General features: G+C 35.5%; 1 protein-coding gene across 2 annotated transcripts; it reads right to left on the bottom strand.

Moving 5' to 3' along the window:
* Window positions 1-863: 863 nt before the first annotated feature.
* LOC118277851 (uncharacterized) lies at window positions 864-14,987 on the bottom strand. 2 transcript variants are annotated; one of them, XM_050700383.1, is made up of 6 exons: window positions 14,795-14,986; window positions 6,393-6,454; window positions 5,921-5,978; window positions 3,503-5,610; window positions 3,164-3,200; window positions 2,482-2,640 (listed from the first exon to the last, which is right to left on the bottom strand). In XM_050700383.1, the coding sequence occupies exons 2-5, from the start codon at window positions 6,404-6,406 to the stop codon at window positions 3,182-3,184; spliced, it is 2,199 nt and encodes a 732-aa protein (XP_050556340.1). In that variant the 5' UTR covers window positions 6,407-6,454; window positions 14,795-14,986; the 3' UTR covers window positions 2,482-2,640; window positions 3,164-3,181. The 2 variants fall into 2 exon arrangements, with proteins under 2 accessions (XP_035452709.2, XP_050556340.1); XM_035596816.2 differs by lacking the exon at window positions 3,164-3,200 and having other exon boundaries at window positions 864-2,640; window positions 14,795-14,987.
* Between the last annotated feature and the right edge of the window lie 6,581 nt (window positions 14,988-21,568).

Here is a 21,568-nt window from a genome sequence, read left to right as displayed (position 1 = left end):
ATGTAACTCTATGCTACAAATATGTAATAGCTAAGCTGTGAAACTGTGACTATTTCCACTGACACTAAGCTTTGTAGCTGAGCGTGTATGATGTGCTATGAAGATGCGCAGCTCGAGTATGCGATATATCGATAGTAGAAAAGCCGTCTATAACACACATCCACAGCATGCATCTATAGCATGCATCCATAGCACGCATTTTTCCATATAAAAACATAATTTAGCTAAGTCGATTTCTACTAGTGCTTGCATTTGCTCCAGTATGACTGGTGAAAACCAAACGCATCCACATCAACGTAGCACCCTTAGAGATGCCCAAAACACCTACACATAACACATTTTTTACAATTTCGCTTTTAATCGAAATTAAACAATTTAATTGATCACTATCATAATTATCAATAATAAATTGTGTAAATATTGTGTGTGTCTATTGCATACTTCTACTATGTATCTTGATATATGAACAGTCTCCATTAACTGTCAATAGATGGCTGCACTGATGTATTCACTTTACATTCAGTACTAATTTGAAACTAGTCAATCAATGCTTAGTACGAAGTTTCAAATGAAAATCACAGATGGAGTCACTGGGCATTGTGTTTCTTTGTGTTAGTGTGGTTACCGGAGGCCTAATTTTCCCCTTCCCAATCCCAAATTCTCCAAAAACCCTTAAATTACCCTCAAAAGGCCGGCAACGCACTTGTAACGTCTCTGATGTTTCAAGTGTCCATGGGTGGCGGCGATTGCTTACCATCAGGTGATACATCTGCACGTTTATCGACGTGTTCAAAAAAAAACAAAAATTATTATAAATAACTTTAGGTCAATCAAAAAAGAATACATAAAATTAAACTCGAATACAATTTTCAAACTTTTATTATAAAATTAAATTATACTTATATACTATATAATATAAGTAATAGGATTAAGCAAAATATAAAATCTATAATAATTTTAATATAAAATATTTTTGTAATACCTAGCCGTATATTTATATACGTTATATACTTAAGAAAGATCACACTGACTAGATTGCCACACCCCTCGTCTGTTTTTCAATTAGTTTTCTCATTACAGTGATGATAACTGGTCCTTTTATATATATAAAATATAATAATAGATATATATAATATATAAAATAAATAAATATAATATTATAAATATAATAATATATAAAAAGTGTATACTTAATAAATATAAAAAAGTATTAAACATTAATACCTTATAATATTAAGATAAAATTATAAATATTCTTAAACATAAATTATAGTTTGATAATAATAAATATTATAAACTGACTCGTAAAACTTGGTACCGCCTTAAACATTTTTTTCTCATCTTTTAAACCTTCCCTGGATTTGCCAAATCGATCCATCATCGAAGTTCGCGACTTTTAGCGAGACTAACGAACAGCAATTCATATAAAATATATACAGATAAATATATTACATAAATATAAATATATACTAATATATGACCAGTAACATCACTATAACGCTAAACAGTAAAGTTTTAGTTAATCACAATACACAAAACATATTTTTTTTATCGGGAATCACGGAAATGCCACCATCGCTATGAAATTACGAATCGTTCACATTCAGTATGTTAGTATGTCAATAAATCCATTAATCCGGGCCAAAACTAAATATATATAAAGTAATATCAACATATATATACACAATGTTAATTGTTAATCTGGGACAACGAATTAAGTCAATGGGAAATATATAAATATAATATCTAATATATAAATATATAATAGGGTTAGTGACAGGAAATAAATATATATTTTATGTATAATCTAAGTGCTGAGTAGATTTGGTAACTTTTAAATAATATTATCTAACCTATCTACGATCTACTTCTATTTAAATAATTGTAATAATATTATTCAATTATACTTATAAATAATTTATTAATTACATCTAATAATTCTTTGGTAAGCTAGCTGTGTTCATGAGCATTAGTATAATTCCGAAATAATTATATTTCGATTATTTCGGATCGCTATTATTATTCGATTTATATACAGAGCGTAAATTAATCGTATAATGTATAAATTAAACATTAAAATATAATACAGTAAACCCAATTAATAATACGTAAATATTTTGTAACAGTATTATTAACAAATATAAATAATATTTAAGAAAATATAATTTATGTTGTTATTTTAACGTCTTAAAACTTGTAATTAAATAATAAAATATTAATATCAATTCAAGCTAAAAAATAAACAATGTTTTACTACGAAACTTATATTGTATAACGTATTGGAACTTAGTTCCCAAATAAATTAAATTAAAACAAAAATTATAATCGACCTATCAATTATTATTATTCAATAATTTTTACATTAAATTGTATAATTTACGTGTCAAGTTAAATCAAATGAATACTCGTGTGATTGCCTTATTACTTTCCCTATTATACTAACTTTAAAACGTGTATATAATTATATAACTATTATATATAATATATATTTACATATTTTATTATAAATCGGTAAATCCATGATGCTTTTCGATTTCTTTGATGTCATCCAAGTCCTCGGTACCGGTGATGATCTGCAAAACCCTGAATGCCTTTGATTGTCTCGGGGGCCCTTCTTGTGTGAACTTATGGTAGTAGACACTGAAAATATATACAATATATGTATTAGTATTTTTATAATTATTCTTAATTTCTTGTTTTAGTTGTAGCATGAATTAAGTATGGTGTTTGTACAGAAAATTCAGTTTATTAGCTCAAGATATATTATTTTAGAATACGATTCTTATTTAGCGATGATTTTTTGCGTTTTTTTAAGAATCATAACACGTTTTTTTGTTACGGCAGATGATATTTTTGCGGTTATTCGTTCAAGAAAATACAAAATACAAATCAACGTAGTAATCAAACAAAATCCAATCGAGTTAAAAGCGCATTTACACCAATAAAGCAACAGGTGTAACTGATATTTTTAGAAAATAGCCGTGACCCGTCGATGGAATATTAGAAATCGTGATGAACCTGCGATAACCAATTAATTACGGCAACAGCGTTAGGGAATGATTCGATTAGTGGAAAATAAAATTAGAACATGTTGAAAGAGTTGCTAAATATAAAGCAAGCGAAACACTGAGTCACTACGAAGCTGTGCAGTAAAACTGTTTACATTGGACCAGTAGCTCCCTTAATACCGCCCACCGAAGCTGAAACGAGGATAGACAATTGTAATGTGATATTTATTTGGAGATATTTTACTTGTGTTCTATTAATCATGGCTGTGACTTTTTGTATCAATGCTCCAAATGTCAATAAATCAGCATAATATGTCATATTGATTGTATGACTAATAAATAGACACGTAACAACTTTTAGGACTATTATACCATGATAATGAACTGGTAATCGATTACATAACTAGTGTAAATCTGGTGTAGCATTTAGCAGCTTTGTGTGCTCTGTAAAAGTTTTGCCATTTACGTAATAGTATAAAAATAGTTGTATTTACCTCTTGTTCGCCCCTCCGTTTCCACCTTCAATCTGAATCGGTATTATCCTAGTCTTCGGCTGACTGTCTTGGAAAGTTCGGTTCAAGGTCGGCAGGTCAGGCTGTTGGTTTGAGTCTTCTAACCTCACCAGTTGAGGAGACAAAACCCTCATGATGCGCTGAGTAGGCGGTGAGAATGGTGCACGAGCCTGGTCTGGGTTCTGATTCATACCAATCGTAATCCTCAGACCTGGCTGTGGATGACCACCGTGCCTCGAATCCCTAGTCTCCGTCGTAGACACCTCCATCTGGATAGGAATAACCCGTGCTCCTGGGGAACCAGGTCCATTATCCCTTGGCACACTCTTACGGTTGTCTGAAGGTCGTGTTGACCACGTCGGTTGTACTGGTTGCTGGTATTTGGGAGGGCTGACCACCTCACGTGCACCCCTCTGCATTTCATTGCTCTTTCTAACCCATTCTGGCTCCTGGTTGGTTTCCCGGGGAGGTGTGTTTAGTTCCCTAGAGAGACTCTTTCTGCCTTCCAGTGGTCTTTGCACCCAAGTTGGAGGAGGTGTCTTTGTCTTCTCCTTCTGTGTCTTTACCCAAGGAGGAATAGACTTCGGACTTTCAGGACAGAAGTACACAGGCTCCTCATTTACGTAAACTACCTCCTTTTGTGGAGCATTGTTGTATTCGGGCTGTTGATTTTGTTTCCTAGGAGTAACAGGGATAGACATTGTTGATTGGTAACGAGGTTGCTCCTGTTGCTTAGGTGGTGAAGGTGCCTCGTGACTTCTCCAAGGTGCAGAGTTATTTTCCTGAACCCGATTGTTGTTAGAATCCTGAGAATTGTTATTATTGACCCATGGAGGAGTGTACTGCTGCTGTGGCTTACTTTCCTGTTTCCATGGCGGAACGTAAGAGTTCTCATTATTAGCATTCGTGTTATTGTTCTGGTTAACTTTCCATGGAGGAATGTACTGTTCTTGATTCGAATTTGCATTATTATAGGCTGGTGGTTGATTCTCTTGTTCTCTTGGATGTCTGTTTAGAGTAGCTGTCCTCCAAGGAGCCGCGTTAGACTCGTTCTGTGGACTCTGTTTCGTGTTGTTGTACATCACATTGTTGTTGTTACTCGGTGCGTCAACGTTTCTCTGTCCAACTCTGGGTAAGGTATGGAACGCAGGACCGGAGTTGGAAGGTGGAGTTTGGTTTTGGAAGTTAGGAGAGTACTGCTGATTGTTGGGCGAGTATTGTTGTGTGTTTGGTGTGAATGGACTACGGTTCGATTGTATGGACTGTGGACTACTTGTGTTTGCTGGAGAATCCCGTTTCTCTGGTTGCCGCCAGTTGTTGTTGGGGCTAGGTGAATAGGGAGAACTGTTTGAGGAAGGTACACCAGCGTATGGTTGAGGACTCTTATTGAACTGAGAGTCCTGTCTTTGTAATACTTCTCTCGTTGGTGGAGAACCTTGAGGAGAGGAAGAATGCTGGTGAGCATATTGTGCTTCAGGTTTGTAGATGGGACTCTCAGGGTTACGCTGGTTACCATAAGGTCCACGTTGGAAGTTATTTTGTGAAGGCGGCGTGTAGGCCTGTGGCTGCTGCTGACTAAATGTGGAAGGAGGCATTTTCACCGTCAGCGGGCTTGGGACCTTGTCTACATACTTGGGAGTGTTACCCAACTTCTGTAGTTCAGCCTTTTCAGCCTCCCAGTGATATGGGCTGTTCGTTTTTCGTAACATTCCTATCGGATTTTCGGGGATTACAATTTCGGGGCGTTCACCGGGTGCAATGGGTTTTGGAGATTTTGAGTTCGGAGCTTGGATAACAATTGGAGGTGGTGGGGGTGGGACGGGCATTTTAGGAGGTGGGGGTGGTGGAGGAGCTGGTCCTCCCTGTGGGTGGTAGCCACCATTTGTGGGCTGCTGTTGATGGTGCTGCTGCTGAGCATACTGCTGTTCTTGTTGGTCTTCCAAAGACCGCTGTCTTGCCAGTCTTCTCGCCATGCTTGGAGTGCGAATCTGTGACAGATCAAGGCCGCCTGGTGTGTATGTGAAGGGTTTCTTGTCTTTTGTCATCATCGCATTCTGGATGCATGCTGGCGGCTCCACGGCACCCATTGGCTGGAAATTACATAATAACAAGCGTTAATCAAAACGTTTTTGTCATTCCATTTAAATGGTGGGGGATAATTTTAGCTTAGTAGCATTAAATGCAAATTCCAGAGCGAGCTAAAAACGTTCTGGAACGCTCATAGAAATAATTAGACATTATTATTGCGGCTGCAAACATTATAAATAGGACGCGAGAGCAAACATTGAATTTAAATCCACACTTTTAAACTTTATTATATAACTCCAAACTCGCCCAATGCTGGGATATCTGCTCAATATTGCAGAAACTCGTCATAAAATATCAAAATATGAAACTTACGTTGACATGCGTTTTTCCGAAGTTGGGAATTCTGCCGATGTGTCCGCCTGGACCGTACCTGGAATACAGCCAACAGTTCGCGTTATTTTTACTTGGTCTGACATCGTGGACACTTGCTTACTGGCCGTCGGGGGCGACTGCCTTACCCTATTCCACTTTTAACCCAGTTATCCGGAAACTCTTGTATGATTATTAAAATAGAATAGTTTTATTAATCTTGTATCTGTGTTCCCATTCCTTGTATACCGGAGCATAAGATTTATGTTTCGTTTTGCATGATGTCCGAAGTCATAAACGTCGACATCCATTTTGGAATTCGAAACAATAACACACACACACACACAACTGTTATTCGAAATTAATAATTTTTCAATGTTTATGTCAATCTTTGCTGGAAAACCGCATTCAAATAGTACAGAAGTTAAAAATATTTTACGTGGAAACGTCTTAAAGTAGTGGAACACTATCTTACCCGTTTTCAGCCATTTTATTCGATTTGTGTTGCAGTCAGCAGCCCATACAACGGTCTCGTTCCTGCAAAATGAGATCACGACTCGTAAAATATGTAAACACATGTTTTTCGGAAAGCTCGCCTCTCGGCTCATGATCTACACCATATGCTCAGATCGGCCAAGGTCGGAAGCTAGGTGAAAGTCTATTTATGGAAACTGGAACAGTAACGTGATGCAGTTTGGAGTCTTCTGCATCTTTAGTACGTTCGTCTGTTGTGCTGTTGTTTATGAGGTGTGATTTATTTCGTAAATTGTGTCTGTTTTGCGAAACTTTTGTTTAGTCTTGTTGGTTTCAAGTAAATCAATTTCTTTTATTTAGTCTTAGTTTACTGGTAAAACAAGATATATGCATTTTTTATGAACTTGAGTTAATAATTCAGTTAGGTACCTATGTATCTATTGGTTAAACAAATAAATAGAATGTCCAATATCTTTGTATTACCGTATTGATTCGGTTTTAACATCAAAATATCTAGCAGCCGATAACATAATAATTAATTTAGTATGTCTCACGAAAGTTATAATAAAATCAAAATATCTATCTTAACTACACATCGGTAAATACGTATCTATTGGGCATCTACTATTAGGTAGATCGCCACCTAAGAGACTTCAATATGTCTATGAATCAAAACGAGAACATATAATACTAGAGGTGTTGACAGCCTTTTGAAATGGGTAATATGTTCTTTCCTTAAAAGTTTGACGGTCGTATCGGTTCGGAAATATCGTAGACATTTTACATTTTCTAAGTATTGTTATCTTATATAACAAAATAAAAAAATAAGTGTCTAATATTTTTTCATTACCTAACTGACGGACTAAATCCAATTTTTATTTTCATACCCCGTCATCGTCCCTATTACGAGAGTCTACTGTATAATAAAATTAAAAATACTTTTTCTTTGTCTATAACAGACAATAACAAAAATACATTTTAAAAATAACCGTCATCCATAGAGCCAAATATTTCTAGACATTGTCACAGGTAATATACGGACTAACTGATGTTGTAATTAGTCACAGAGGGCGCTGATGTCCATAAACCAAAGATGCCAGACATGGCATGTAATGCACATAGAATTTTGGCACTCTCCATATAATTATAGTGCATGGCTTAGTGCCAAATTTATATATAGAAGCAAACTGCGCCTTCCCATTCCTCCGTGTTATAATCTTCATAGTTCTTTCTAGTTTGTATTTGTTGTATAGTTTTTTTTTCGTACTATTTTGTTGCATAGCTTTTTTTTGTTTTGTACTATTTTTTGCATAGTTTTTTCGTACTATTTTTGTCATAAATTGTTTTGCTCACATAAGCCGTATGGTAATGACCGTAGGTATACGTATTCGTCACCATTTCCAGAGTGAGAATTCCATGGGTCTCGTAAGAACAGACTGAATGGACAAGGGACTGAACACATATTTTTTCTTTATTTCTTTATAATAAAACGTTGGTCGACACTAGGAGTTTCTCCGGTGTCGTGGGTGCGTTTGTTTTGGTCCTGAAACAATACTTTATGGATCACACAAAGATTTGCTTCGTCCAAAATCGAATCCGCGAATTGTGCCCATAACGTTGCGACTTGAGCGGCAGTCAAATTTAATACAACTAATATTATATATGTTAAAGTCAGTTTGTTTAGATGTTTGTCCGTCAATCACGCTGAAACTACTGAACTGATTTTCATGTAATTTGGTACACATACAGGGTATAAGCTGCCATGAGTTATAGGATACTTTTTATCCAATAGCAATAGCACTCCCTGAATTTATGCAGAGGAGACCCATTGTCTAGAAAAGGGTTATTAATGTGGTGTATAGATAATTGTACTTATTAAACAGTTACAATTTATTAAGTTAATACTAAACTATTAATTTGAGTAGACTTAATTCCATATAACATTGTACTGGGATCGGTCTATCATCACTGACAGGACTTAATGTATTATAAGCATTATTTTTAATGCAGCGTGACAAAACAGAAAGTGGGCGGTGAAGAGGATGGCGCGTGCTGCAGTAAAATATATTGCTGTTGTTGTTATTTCATGTAGGTAGTCGTTCCAGGGCCAGTTATTATTGTACATAGTTCTTTACATATAAACAGAAACAACGCAGTATTGTATATAATACTAGCTTCTACCAGCAGCTTCGTATAACAAGCCAATGTACCCCTATATGAAAGCTAGGATATAGCAGTATTTACTGACATAGCTCAGGCATTATATGAAAAAGCGAATTATTATTATTCACTTATAATGAGTCATATATAAAATAAATTAAATATTATGTTTTAAAGTTCTTCAATAATAAAATATAGTTTAAAGAAAATTAATGACAAAATATCACAGACGACATCTAATAACAAACTAAAAGACTCGTTTAACAAAATAAAATGCTACAATCACATCCGCCCATTACAATTATCAAAGTAAAAAATAACACATCCGTCCTAAGAATTTCAATTACCAAAGAAAAAATTATCTCAATCCTACAATTAAAACTCTAAACACAAATATTTCACAGTTCTTTCAAATACAATCCGAAATATCTCAAGGTCACCGTATACAATCCAGTACGAAAGCTTCGTACCTTCTCACCTGCGCCGGCGCACGGCCCAGTTGCACGTCCTCGGCTAACAATAGTCCGTATGCTGCGCGCACGCCGCCAACGTTATCATAAGTTTCATAACAGTGCATAGTGCGAAGTGTGCGTTGAAAGGGAAATGATTTGTACTTTTAATTTCGGTTTCATTAAGATGAAGTTGTCTTTACGGTTATAAATATAGGTATTTTTAAACTGCCAATATATTAGTTAAGACTATAGGCGTAGTAAGGCGGACTAACTGCGAATTTCAATAACAGATCTTAATCCAAAATCTTTAGATCGCATTTTTGACAGAAACTCTATAGAACTAATGTCAAAAATCAATCTAAATTTAAAATTTTGTATTGAAGTCGGTTATTGAAATCATCAGTAAGAAATCTATATCTTGGCTTTGAATTCAAATAGTTTTAGCCCTTTTTGCATAAAAAGCAGCGAACATCTACACATGCAACATCATCAGAAACTTTCGTGTTCATCATAATATTAGAAGACAGATATGTGTAATACAATAGGTATTATGAAAGTTAGGTTTTAGATTAAAAGAACACATTTTAATCTATTTAGGTACCGTAGAGATCTTTAAAAAGTCTATATTTAATTGACCCCGATTTTTCATAATCATCAATCACAACTGTTTGTCACCAGGACCATTTCATCATCTAATAAACTGAGATGAACTACAAAGCATTTAGCAGTTAACTGCCGAAAGAAAACTGTTGAAAGTAAATCCTTCGGCTAACCGTCGGTCACCAGTGACCGGTGAAGAAAGACCAACATGGCGCTTAACGTGATAACGCCAAACTTAGAAACATTATTAAAAATATTATGTAGAAAATAAAATACGTCTGTAATTGGCTAAAAATGCAGATTTAAACCAAATTTTCCATGCAAAACAAAACCCCCACTAACTAGTTCACGTTTTTTTTTATATATATATTATCGAAAAACATACCTAATTAATGGTTCACTAAAGCAAATATTTCTTCGTCACGTTTTTAACTTAAATGCTTTCCCTTAATGACCATTTAAATCATTTGGCATTATCGTAAATAGCTGTCGTTACGAAAACCCGGAACCAAAAAATAAAATAATGTTAATCGATACCAATAAATATACGATCCAACATTGATTACAAATGATCATTCAGACTTTTAGAGCTTTTCTACATGCTACGAACAAAAATGTTATGTATTATTATAAAATGTCTTATCAATATTAATGGTTGCTTATACATCTTATCTCATCAACAGCCTATTTAAGTGACCTCTGCTGACCAAAAGGCTTCTTCTCAGTGACCACTGCTGACCAAAGGCCTCTTCTCATACGGAGAAGGGCATTCATTGGGCTTAGTTCTTAATAGAGTAGAACGTTTGCTCAATGTGAGTTGGCGATTTTCTAGTTTAATATGCTAAAATAATAATTTAAAACGAACAATCAAATGAGAATAAAAGTAGAAATCTACACATTTAGAAAAAATACATTTTAAATTATTTTCTATTTTACAAAACGTAGTTCTTCGTGGAAAATACGTCGTACCTTTTTCTATGGAATAGGAGGCAAACGAGCAAACGAGTCACTAGATGGTAAGCGATCAGCGATTTAGATCACCTATACATATTATGTCCGAAAAGGTAAATCCTTTGTAAAATTAAAAAGTATTAAGTAACAATCTTGTATACTAAAACAAGTAAAGTACTAACAGTTTACTTATTACACAATACAAAGTACCAAGCTTTAATGGCCATCCCGTGGAGCGTGGGAAAAGGCCCTAAAAGATCCAATAAATTACAAACGCTTGTGTTTTTGAAAAATATGGGCTATTTTGATTTAATATTGACGTGTCGTCTTTCATCTTTCTTCAGTTCGTAATATTTCATTAGCTTTATACCTTTTTACAAGGGTTAGGGGACAAATGAATAGATTATCAACTGATAGAAAGTGGTTAACACCACCAATGGACAATAGCAATACTAGAGGAATTACAAGCCACTGTATATTGGCCACTACGTTGTACATTCCGTTCATAACATCACAACAGGTGAGATATCAAGGTTCGATTCCCGCACGAAGCAACTCTTTATGTGATCCACACATTGTTAAGTATTGTCCCACACTAGGATTTTCTCCTCTGTCGTGGGGCGTTTATAAATATACAATTTCTTATAAATGTGACACCTAGACCCGAAACAACCACTTGTAGATCGTACAAAATGTTGCTCCGTGCTAGAATCGAACACGCTTCACGTTGTACAACACCAAGTTGCCAGCCAAACCGTCTAAATAAATATGTAATTCACCAAAACATAATATATAACAGTGTACAATTCTTGTTCCAGTGAAAAGCACGCGACACAGTTTACGACAGGAAATAACGCAATAATATCTGTGGCTGGCCACACAGCTGAAACTTTCAGGTGCAAATAGTTATTACAGGCACAAAATGGCCGCCTTATTAATTGCCCACACCTGTGCCAAGACCTCATTACAAAAGTGGGAAGAAAGTTGAAACTTGCGGTTATTATAATCTTATTATTGTATCACTGCATAGTATAAAACAGATATAAGGCAAAGTCGCTTTTCACTATTTATCCTATATGTATGCTTTTTTTGAGGTGGACAATCATCCAATGTCTTCTCTCGCCTTGGGCGAGGAGAGGGGAGTGTCAGACTCTTACTGTCTTAAAACCACCTTGTTCCTACTCCTTTTCAAGCTGGAGCCCCGGTAAACCCGCTAAGTACTCCGTAGCTCCAGATCAGGTATGTATATCCCTATGTAGGTATATCTTCAAAACTATGCATCGAATTTTAATGCGTTTTGTTTTATAGATAGAGCGATTCTAGAAGAAGGTTGTTATATTATCTTATACTTATTACTTATTATAAAGTTGAATATTGCATAAAGCTGAAGAAGTTGTTTCTTTCCTTGTACACGCTAATCTTCGAAACGACTGGTCTACAAAATAAACAATTATTTTTGTTTTGGAAAGTCCATTCATCGAAGGAACGTTAAACGTTACAAAACATCACGCTATGATCAACAGGAGCAACCGCCAGAAAATAGCTAGTCCATAACATAGTAGTTTTTAAAATCCTGTTGTTTAGATCTGTTTGCATCCATCTAAATCCGAACCGATGAGACAACGCCATGATGACTGGGCTTACGTATACGTACCTCGTTAGTTTATGTGTGTGTGCACATATCTTTGTCTGTGTGTGTCATTAATTCATTATACAGCGTGTATTTATAATGCATCTGTCATTGCAAGTGACATTTCTACGTATACGTCATGTTTTGTTATTTTACAAATTAACCTGTCCCTTTTTCAGGGATGAACTGATAATAATTGGATACCGTTTAATTCATTGTATCTATGTAATTATTCATTTTTTTTCTGTCTTTTATAAAAAAAACTAGACCAGCAGTTTCCCGCGCGTTTCCGTGAGTTAAAAAGTATCCTATCACCCAAGTCAGCTCATACCCTCTGTTTACCAAATTTCATCAAAACCTGTTCAGTAGTTTCAGCGTGATTGACGGATAAACATCCAAACAAACTTACGCATTGGGTATATGTCATATGTGTGATAGTGGAATTATTTATTTAGACACCAGACCTATCTTAAAAGCAGAAGTCAAGTGATTCTTAACTACTTTTAAAAATGTGAGTATCTCCTAAATTTTAAAACCCCATTTAAGAATATGTATTTACATTGAAAATCAATAGTATTTCTGTTATTTGTTTTTATTTTATTAGAGAAAGCGATGATGATGTTAATTGAATTTCATTACTAAGTATCCATTGTTTTTAATATACTACAAATCAGTGTCAATAACAATTAAATAATTACCTGTGTAATTTGTAAACAAAATAATAAGAGTTAATGTAAGTTTCCTACTTAAATATAGCTTTATATCATCTATAGTGGGTCCAAATCTTAACCGATTATTTAGATTTGGTCAACAATCAACCAAAACTAGTTAAGACTAGTGTCAGACTAGACTATGCTTACTCCAAATACAAATTAAAACAAGTGTAGACTGAAATAACAATTAAAAAATCAATATTCAAATCTTTGTTCAATTCAACCAATACATTAATATTTTTTTTTTTTTTTTTTTTTTATTTATCAATTGCCCCACACTAGGATTGTCTCCTGTGTCGTGGGTGCGTTTACAAACATACAAGTTAACATATACATCACACCCAGACCCGAAACAACAATTTATGGATCACACAAAGAGTTGCTCCGTGCGGGAATCGAACCCACTACACGTTGCGCGGCAGCCAGTTGCCCAGCCACCGCACCAACCGTGCAGTCAAAAAATATTAGTCATAAAGCTTACACATCGGCGCACGCGTCGATTGTTATTTAGTTAGGTATCATAGTACTCAATGAATAGAAGGTCAACTACAAACAAACACTAATAGAAACACTATAAATTAATTTTACAACTATATTCTAACACAAAGTCCTTAGACATCTTTAGTTTTTATTATTATTTTATTAAAGACAAAGTCCGCTAGATATTATATTATTACAAATAGATTGAGTGCACGGTTGGCGCGGCTGCTGGGCAATCGGCTGCCGCGCAACGTGTAGCGGGTTCGATTCTCGTACGGAGCAACTCTTTGTGTGATCCACTAATTGTTGTTTCGGATCTGGGTGTCATGTGCATGTGTTCCCACATAGAACAACTCTTTGTGTGATCAAGTTGTTTCTAGTCTGAGTGTCATGTGTAGGTGAACTTGTATGTTTGTAAACGCACTTACGACACTGGAGAAAATCCTTATGTGGGGCAACGTATTCTTTAAAAAAAGATATTCCCAACTTATTTCACTGCCATAAAAAAGGAGTACCTATGTTAAAAAACATTATGTGTGGTGTCTCTGTCTACCCCTTTAGTATATAAGCTGTGATAGAATATACTATTATTATATCTCCCATTCATTTATAACACGTTATAAAAGACCAACTAAAAATGTCAAAAGCATTTTTCAACGAGTAATTTACAAAATGTTTAAAATCTGTGTTTGTAAATGCACCCAGGATATAGCAACATAATCAATGATTCCTAGTAACTAGCCACAATTTAAAAATACGTTTAAATTGAAGCTATGTCTATTACAAATATTTATTTAATAAAAAATATATATGAAGCACTCGTTTTAACGATTTAACAACTACTTCAGCAAAAGTTTTAACGCCAATCGTGACGCAGATATCTAAATCACATGTCTACAAGGTTTATTTTTATATGTATTTTATTGGTCTCTATTTATATGAAAACTAATATTAAACTGAAAAATATGTATCCTAATTTCGACTTTATTGCTTAACTTATATCGTACTTTTGTTTAGGGAATATTATACCATAGAACCCACGTGTCAAGGGTGAGTATTGAGTCTAGTTATTATTTTATCTGAGTTATAACTATTACCCGCAAATTCAACACAAATATTATTCAAAATTTAATGAAAAACTAGAAAATTTTACAGAATTATTCAGATTTATGAAAAGCTCCTATAATGTAGCTTAAATAATGCGCTAGTACATAGATTTTTATCAGCCATTTGGGTATCTATCTATCGATAACAGTTTCGACATTTCAAGGCGAAACCTTGACTCGAATTCAGTATTATTCAAAACATAAAGCACTCTACAGTAAAGTACTATCATTAACCACTATTTAATATTAAGTAAGTAGTCCTAATTTATATAAAGTAATTAAAAAGAAGTCGATCCAAAAACAAGACTTACCCGAATTAAAAAAATCCAAAATCGGTCAGCACAGCACTATTATAAAACCAAAGGGTTTGTTGTAGTTTTTTTTTTTAGAATAGGGTTGTGTAGGATAGTGCAGGTTTCGTAAACACGGCACACGAGTGGGATAGTTCGTTCGTTCGGAAGTGATGCCGGCCGCCCGGCCAGTAGAGCTCGCCGCCCGCGCGATCCACTCGCGAACGACTAGTGATGGGACGAGCGAACGGAGTATCGATAAATGTTCCGTTCTTGTTATAGCGAGTGTACACGATAACTGCTTGGTTTTATGGTTTTGTGAATGACGATTGATGGGGTCATGTCTTTGTCGTTCTTTGTTCTGATTTTGTTTTAAGGTTGTTTAGGGATTTTTAATAAATGAGTTAACTGTCAACTAATGCTTTCTTTTTATGTAAATTACCTATTTTTATCATTTAAATTAACTTTATGGGAAAAATATTTATTGATAACTTTAGATCTTTTTTAATCAAATAAGTATATCATAAAAAGTATCATATGATTAGAAACGTTTTAAATATTTAATATTGAAAATACTCGTAAGTTTATAGGTGGAGTTACAAAAATATAAAAATACACAATATTGAAGTTTAAAAATTTTTTCACATTCAATATTTTTATAAAATATCTGTAGGCTAAGAAGAAAACTGAAAACTTCATGACCAAATACTCTTCATTATTTAAATCGACAACATGAATAAATATTTTTCCCGACGCACCTCACTACGCATGAAAAATCCCGCTGTAGCTTTGGCCGCAGACTTGTTTCCCGCCGCCCCGCACACTCCAATGTTTTGCAAATCCCTGATTATAATTAGTTCACTTACTCATGTCTTTATATTAATCATTTTTCTATTAGTAAATTGAGGAGTTATATTTACAAAGATATAAGCGTTGGTGCAGACATAATATCAAGATTGTAATTCTCGGAAGGGGACTAGACAGATATTTAGAAGTGGTACGCACATATCACCCACTGGTAATCAGTTATTTAGTCCACTAGAAACTTATTACCAAAATGTCATACAATTCAGATGTATTCCTTTTTTCTGTTTACCTGAACAGACTGGGATTTTTACTGTGTCGTGGGCGTGTGTGGGTTGACAAACATACTTAGAAGTTCACATACGCATCACAGCTAGATATGAAAAAAATTTGTGGATCACATAAAGAATTGTTTCATGCTGGAATCGAATCCGCAATCCGCTCGTTGCACCTTGCACAGGTGCTAGTTGCCCAGCCACTAAGAAAACCTACTATCTACTAACTAATACTTCATAACGACGAACTAAAATTAATAACAAAACTGGCGAAAACTAAGAAGAAACTACACAAAGACTTTAACCAGTAGGCTGTGCGACGTTACCGCACACGCTGCTCATGATGAAGAGTCCATCTGTGACTCGAAACTAGTAGCGCTTTTCTCCATTAATGTATGTGACTAAACCGTGATTTTTGAGTTAATTTAATATATCTCACGATAGTTAATATAAAGATTTCAATTAACAAAATGCCATTCTAATGACGTGATGAACCATCTAAAATAAGGTTTCAATCACCAGATTATTTATGAAGTGTTACACTCGTCATACAAGTCGTAACGTAAGCAATGCAACCCTGAAGCTGTTACTCATTGCATACCTACATGCATTTATACTGACTGTCTCATTGGTTGAGAACTTGCAGATACAATAGTTAAACATATCTTTGAATCGGATAAGATAAAGTAAAAAAGCTTGAACTCAAAGTCAAAGTCGAAATCAAATCATTTATTCTTATGCTTAGGTACTTCTGAAACGTCAACAAAGATAAACAATAGTCTGTCAGTCTGTCCATTAGTGAAGCTAGGTGTTTAAGCTATAAGACATAACTACTGCTGACTAAATTAATTATTAGGATTTTCGGCTTACTCACGTACCTAATTGTTTGACGAGGACCTCGACTAGTTTCAAACCACGCTGGGGCTCACAATTATGAGCGGCAGAAATTGAAGTGGATTAATCTCCGAAATAACTAGGAGTCTGCAATTAGTGCTTTATTTATTTACAATAAGCAGACTCCATATTATAAGATAATGGTAAGGCAAGGGTGCTTTGACAATAGGCTTAATCTCTACGACGATGTTCAAAAAAAAAACATTTTTTGAGTAGTTCTGTAATTATCAACCTACCACTTATTAAGACGCGTAGTGTTACGTCACTTTAAAAATAAACAAATAGTCAGTAGTTAAATACCAATCTCTCTCAACAAATTATTAAGGAAGACCTTAAAAATTTAAAACTTAACCACAAGACGACCAAAACCTCATTTAAAAGTGACTCATTCTTAAAATTCAAACAAGAAATTCAAAAAACCTTAAATTAATAAATGCATGTTTATTTGCGGTATATTAGCGTATCGGAAATGCCGTGTGCCAATCTCAAAGTGACCCAGTGACTCATGCGCAACCTGTGCCTGTATCGATCTATTAGTGTGGTACAAGGTTCAGGCAAGGACGTACGTATGACATGAAACGAAAATAACATGGATGAAGGTTAAACTGCTGAGATTGTTTAAATGTTCTATTGGATAGTTTCGTGGGTTAAAGTCGCAAAGACCTTGGATTAGCGGGCTTAACGGGTTACCTGGTTACCGGCTCGAAAGCAGGACTAGGATCGGGCGGTTTTCCACCAGATATGTGTTATGTAGCTATGTTACCAAGATGTAATAGCTAAGCTATGCAATTATGTGACCGTTTCCACCGATACTACGCTATGTAGCGGTGCGAGGAAGATGCGCACCTCGAGTATGCGATGTATCAATAATAGGGAAGCCATCCATAACACACATCTTTCTATTATAAAAAACATAGCTTAACTGAGCCTGTTTCCACCAGTGCTAACTTGCTAAGTACCTATTCATACATACCAAACAGCAAAAGACACTACCGCGATTTAAAAATCAGTTAATACGAAATCCTGACCGCGAAATGCTCTCACCCAAATTGTCACAAGTCAATTGATGTTTTAAACCAAAATAAAAAGCTTAATAAGTTCACTTTCGAAGAAAAGATGACCACTTGACAACATATATTTAAATCCACGTAATAATACGCCGTTGTTTGTAACTCGATAAAACGCGCGGCCCACTTTCTATTTAGAGAACCATCTTGTCAAACTTCAAACGAAGTGTGATAATTTTGGGTTTAAAAAGAAAATCGTTTAATGACTGCTCCCGTTTGGCATAAGGATGACTACCAAACAAGAGGTCCCGAGTTTAATTCCCACTCACCAGGTGTGAATGTCTATTTTCACCGACATCTCTTAAATTTTAAGGAACCCTTAGGCTAAGTTAGGTGACACTTAACCACATATTTGTTTTCACCAACTTATAAATAATACCTAAAGGTAAATCAAGTAAGATTTCTCGAGTTGGATTCTCAGAAACCCTAAATTTCCCAAACCTGGTTTATTGCTGTACCGTTTCTTGTTTCTTCTCTATAGGATATACCCTGCCTTACAGCAACCACCTGTAGCAATCACAGCTGGAGTATGGGTCTCCTCCAAGTATGTAACTCATAACCTCCACGCATTACAAACAGTAGGTGTCTTGCTACCGTCGTGGTATAAAAAAAAGAAATAAGGTACCTACCTACTGTATTGTACCAGCATTTCTCGCTTTAGATCGAGCTTATATTACTGATGTAGGTAGACTTTTAAAACTGTATTTTAAAATAAAGCGAACCAACTTAAAACGGACTTTAAAGACTTTTCAGACATTTTCATGTAAAAACACGCAATGGTGATCGTTTGGGAAGCTGTGAAATAACTCGTTCGTAAAGAGCAAAACATGTAAACAGGGCCGGCCTCGGTTGCTAAAAATATATTCCTATTGGAATATTCCCGCCAACACCATTCCACAGACTAAAAAATTGTAAATATTTAAACCTTTTCTTACTGTTCACAAATGTTTTAACTGATTGTTGTTTAAACTGAATCTTACATTGTCTTTCACAGCCTAGATTGCAGCTGAGGTATCTAAAATAATACTTATGTTGATCCTAGGTGGGTATTTAAAGTGATAAGTACCTGTCCTCGTCTGCATTTAGCACTAACTCTAGAAAATTAAGTCAAATCTCACTCTGTTTTGTCTGTTGACTTATAGGCATCGTTGATGCTTATAGAGTAGGTATTTTAACAGCAAATAGAATAATAAATATATTTCAATACCATCACTTTGACTACGTACGACTCAAGTTCTTAATGACCATTATTACTTATGTTTACAAAATCTTAGAAGAAAATCTATCAGATCGTATCATCAGATAATAAATCAGTAGCCAAACCGTGTGCAACAACAAACTCAATAGTAAAACTGCTATCAATTCAAAAACTAAAACAATTGATCTAGATTTTCAAGAGACGAAACCTAAAACCTGGCAATGGACACAGTCATTTACCAGATCTTAACCATCTACACGCGACTTCAGCTATGAGGAAAGGCAATGAAACCACCAAAAAATCAGAGGCTCAGTGTCGAGCCGCAGGTCACACGCAAAAATAGCTGTTTTAGCGATTCCCGTGCCACACAAAAATGTTACTGTGTTGCCCACAATATAGAGAATTAATGCTAGTAACTATTGCGAAATGACACTGTGTGTCCGTGTGCGTGTTGTTGGAAAAGCTTGTAGCTCGCATCGTTGGAATGGTGCCGATCTGCGGGAGTGAGTCGCACTGTATTTATAGTGGAGTGACCAACGATGAGGTGTGGTTCATGAGACAAGCGATTGGCGGATCTTTCTCGTGGTCTTTTCTCTTGGTACCGTAAAACGGGTTGAATAGAATCCGAGGGGTGAATAGATACTGAAGAGGAAGTTTACACTGAATATTAGTTTTTATTTACATATTTAATTATTATTAGGTAGAGCTACTTCCATTTTGCTCTGAATTATAGTAACGTCAATGTCGCGCCTTTTATCACCGAAGGGATAGGCGGAGGTGCAAATCATGGCACGTAATGACGCTATACAATGTACATCCACTTTTCACCATATGTGTTATAAGTCCCATGTTATAAGTCCCATGTAATATGGGTTGAGCCTATAGCCATATGTCTGGCACAAGTCCAGAATCCTTGCTACTACTGAGAAATTTTCGCATCGCACACTGTGCCCTAGCCGGGAACGGATTTTATAGTTTGATTTTGTTTAGGCACTGATTATATACCTCGACTGTCATAGATGCTATGACCGTCTAGCGTAGGGAAATGAGACAGACACATCACATCATAGTCGGCAATTATAATAGGGACGTAGGTGTATGCTTTAAACTTTGGAAATCGGCTTATAGCCAGATAAATCGACGTCACACCCTTTTTTTATTTTCGTTTTTTTTTAAGACGGAAACTGACTTCTCTCGCCTAGGCGATGCGATAAGTAGTGTCAGACTCTTACTGACTAAAAACCAGCCCGTTCCTGCTTTTCGAGCTGGAGCCCCAGTAAACCCGCTAGGTAGTCCGCAGCTCCGGATCAGGACGTCATACCCTAGACACGTCCATAGCCTGATATAAAGGAGGATTAAAATGGTAAGCACCCATTTGTATTGAGTACTTATTGGTATTGTACCTAATCCTATAGATTTTTTTATTTAACTCGCTACCTCATATAACTTGCGACGTTTATGTGGAAGGACAATAAAGTTTGAAATACAGATTTCGCTATGAATAATCACACGCAGCTAAATTTAGACTTGTATAAATAATTATTCGTGGCTCCAGAACGTTTTGGAATATTTACAAAAATATTGTATCGTACAGGTTCAACATACTTCTTAATTCTCACAAAAGATATTATGTAGATATTTATTGCTTTCGAGGAAATGTTACATAAAATGATTGAGGAATATATTCTTGGAACATATTCTTATAGAACAATATCTTCTTGGAACTCCATACAAAACCCACGTATATCTTATACTGATACTTAGGTACAGTGGAGGACAGATCCGCCTGATCATTTAGTAAATGTATTGCTTGATCCCAGCAAAACATTAAGCCCATACCCCATAAATGTCTCGTCTAATAGAAAAGCGATAACGTTGGAGCTTAGTGACGCAATAAGTGTAATCCCTTAGTCAGTGGTGCGTTTGATGTTGTTCAGCTACCTGCGCCGGCAGCGGCACCGCCCTGCTTCATTCGTCAATGGGGCGGGGCTAGAGAGCAGATCTCATCACGTGCAAGTAAACATTAAGTTAGTGGTGTTCAGGCGCATGTGACCACCATTGTACCTATGTTTCATTGTTTCTCGTGAAAATAATATCTATTTACTCAAAGACAACTGTAGGTACATTGTACAAGACATTTCCATTCATTTCTGTTTAGGAAATATCAACGTTTTTACTTATTTTCTTACATTATTTAACAGTGTTACATGTTACATCTTTTAATCCCCAAAGGTAAAAGCAAGAGGATGAAAGAGGGACATCTACAATGAAACACCCACATTCCATCAGATATTAGAAGCCAATTTTCACAGACCTCTTAAATGAGGAACCCTTAGGTGGCATTTAACGACATTTTGTTTTAACCAACCCATAAGTAAATGTACCTACCTAATGGTGTAATGGTGTTGGTTTAGGTGCTTCCTCACGTTAAGCAATTCTTAATTAAACTCCTAACCTCAAAAAGCCGGCAACGCACTTGTAACGCCTCTGATGATTCGGGTGTCCATGGGCCGCGGCCGTGACGACTGCTTACCGTAAGTGATCCGTCTGCTCGTTT

This window comes from Spodoptera frugiperda, chromosome 18 (assembly GCF_023101765.2).
Source record: "Spodoptera frugiperda isolate SF20-4 chromosome 18, AGI-APGP_CSIRO_Sfru_2.0, whole genome shotgun sequence".
NCBI lineage: Eukaryota > Metazoa > Arthropoda > Insecta > Lepidoptera > Noctuidae > Spodoptera > Spodoptera frugiperda.
The sequence above is the reverse complement of the archived record's forward strand: the minus strand, read 5'-3'. Positions and strand labels throughout refer to the sequence as shown.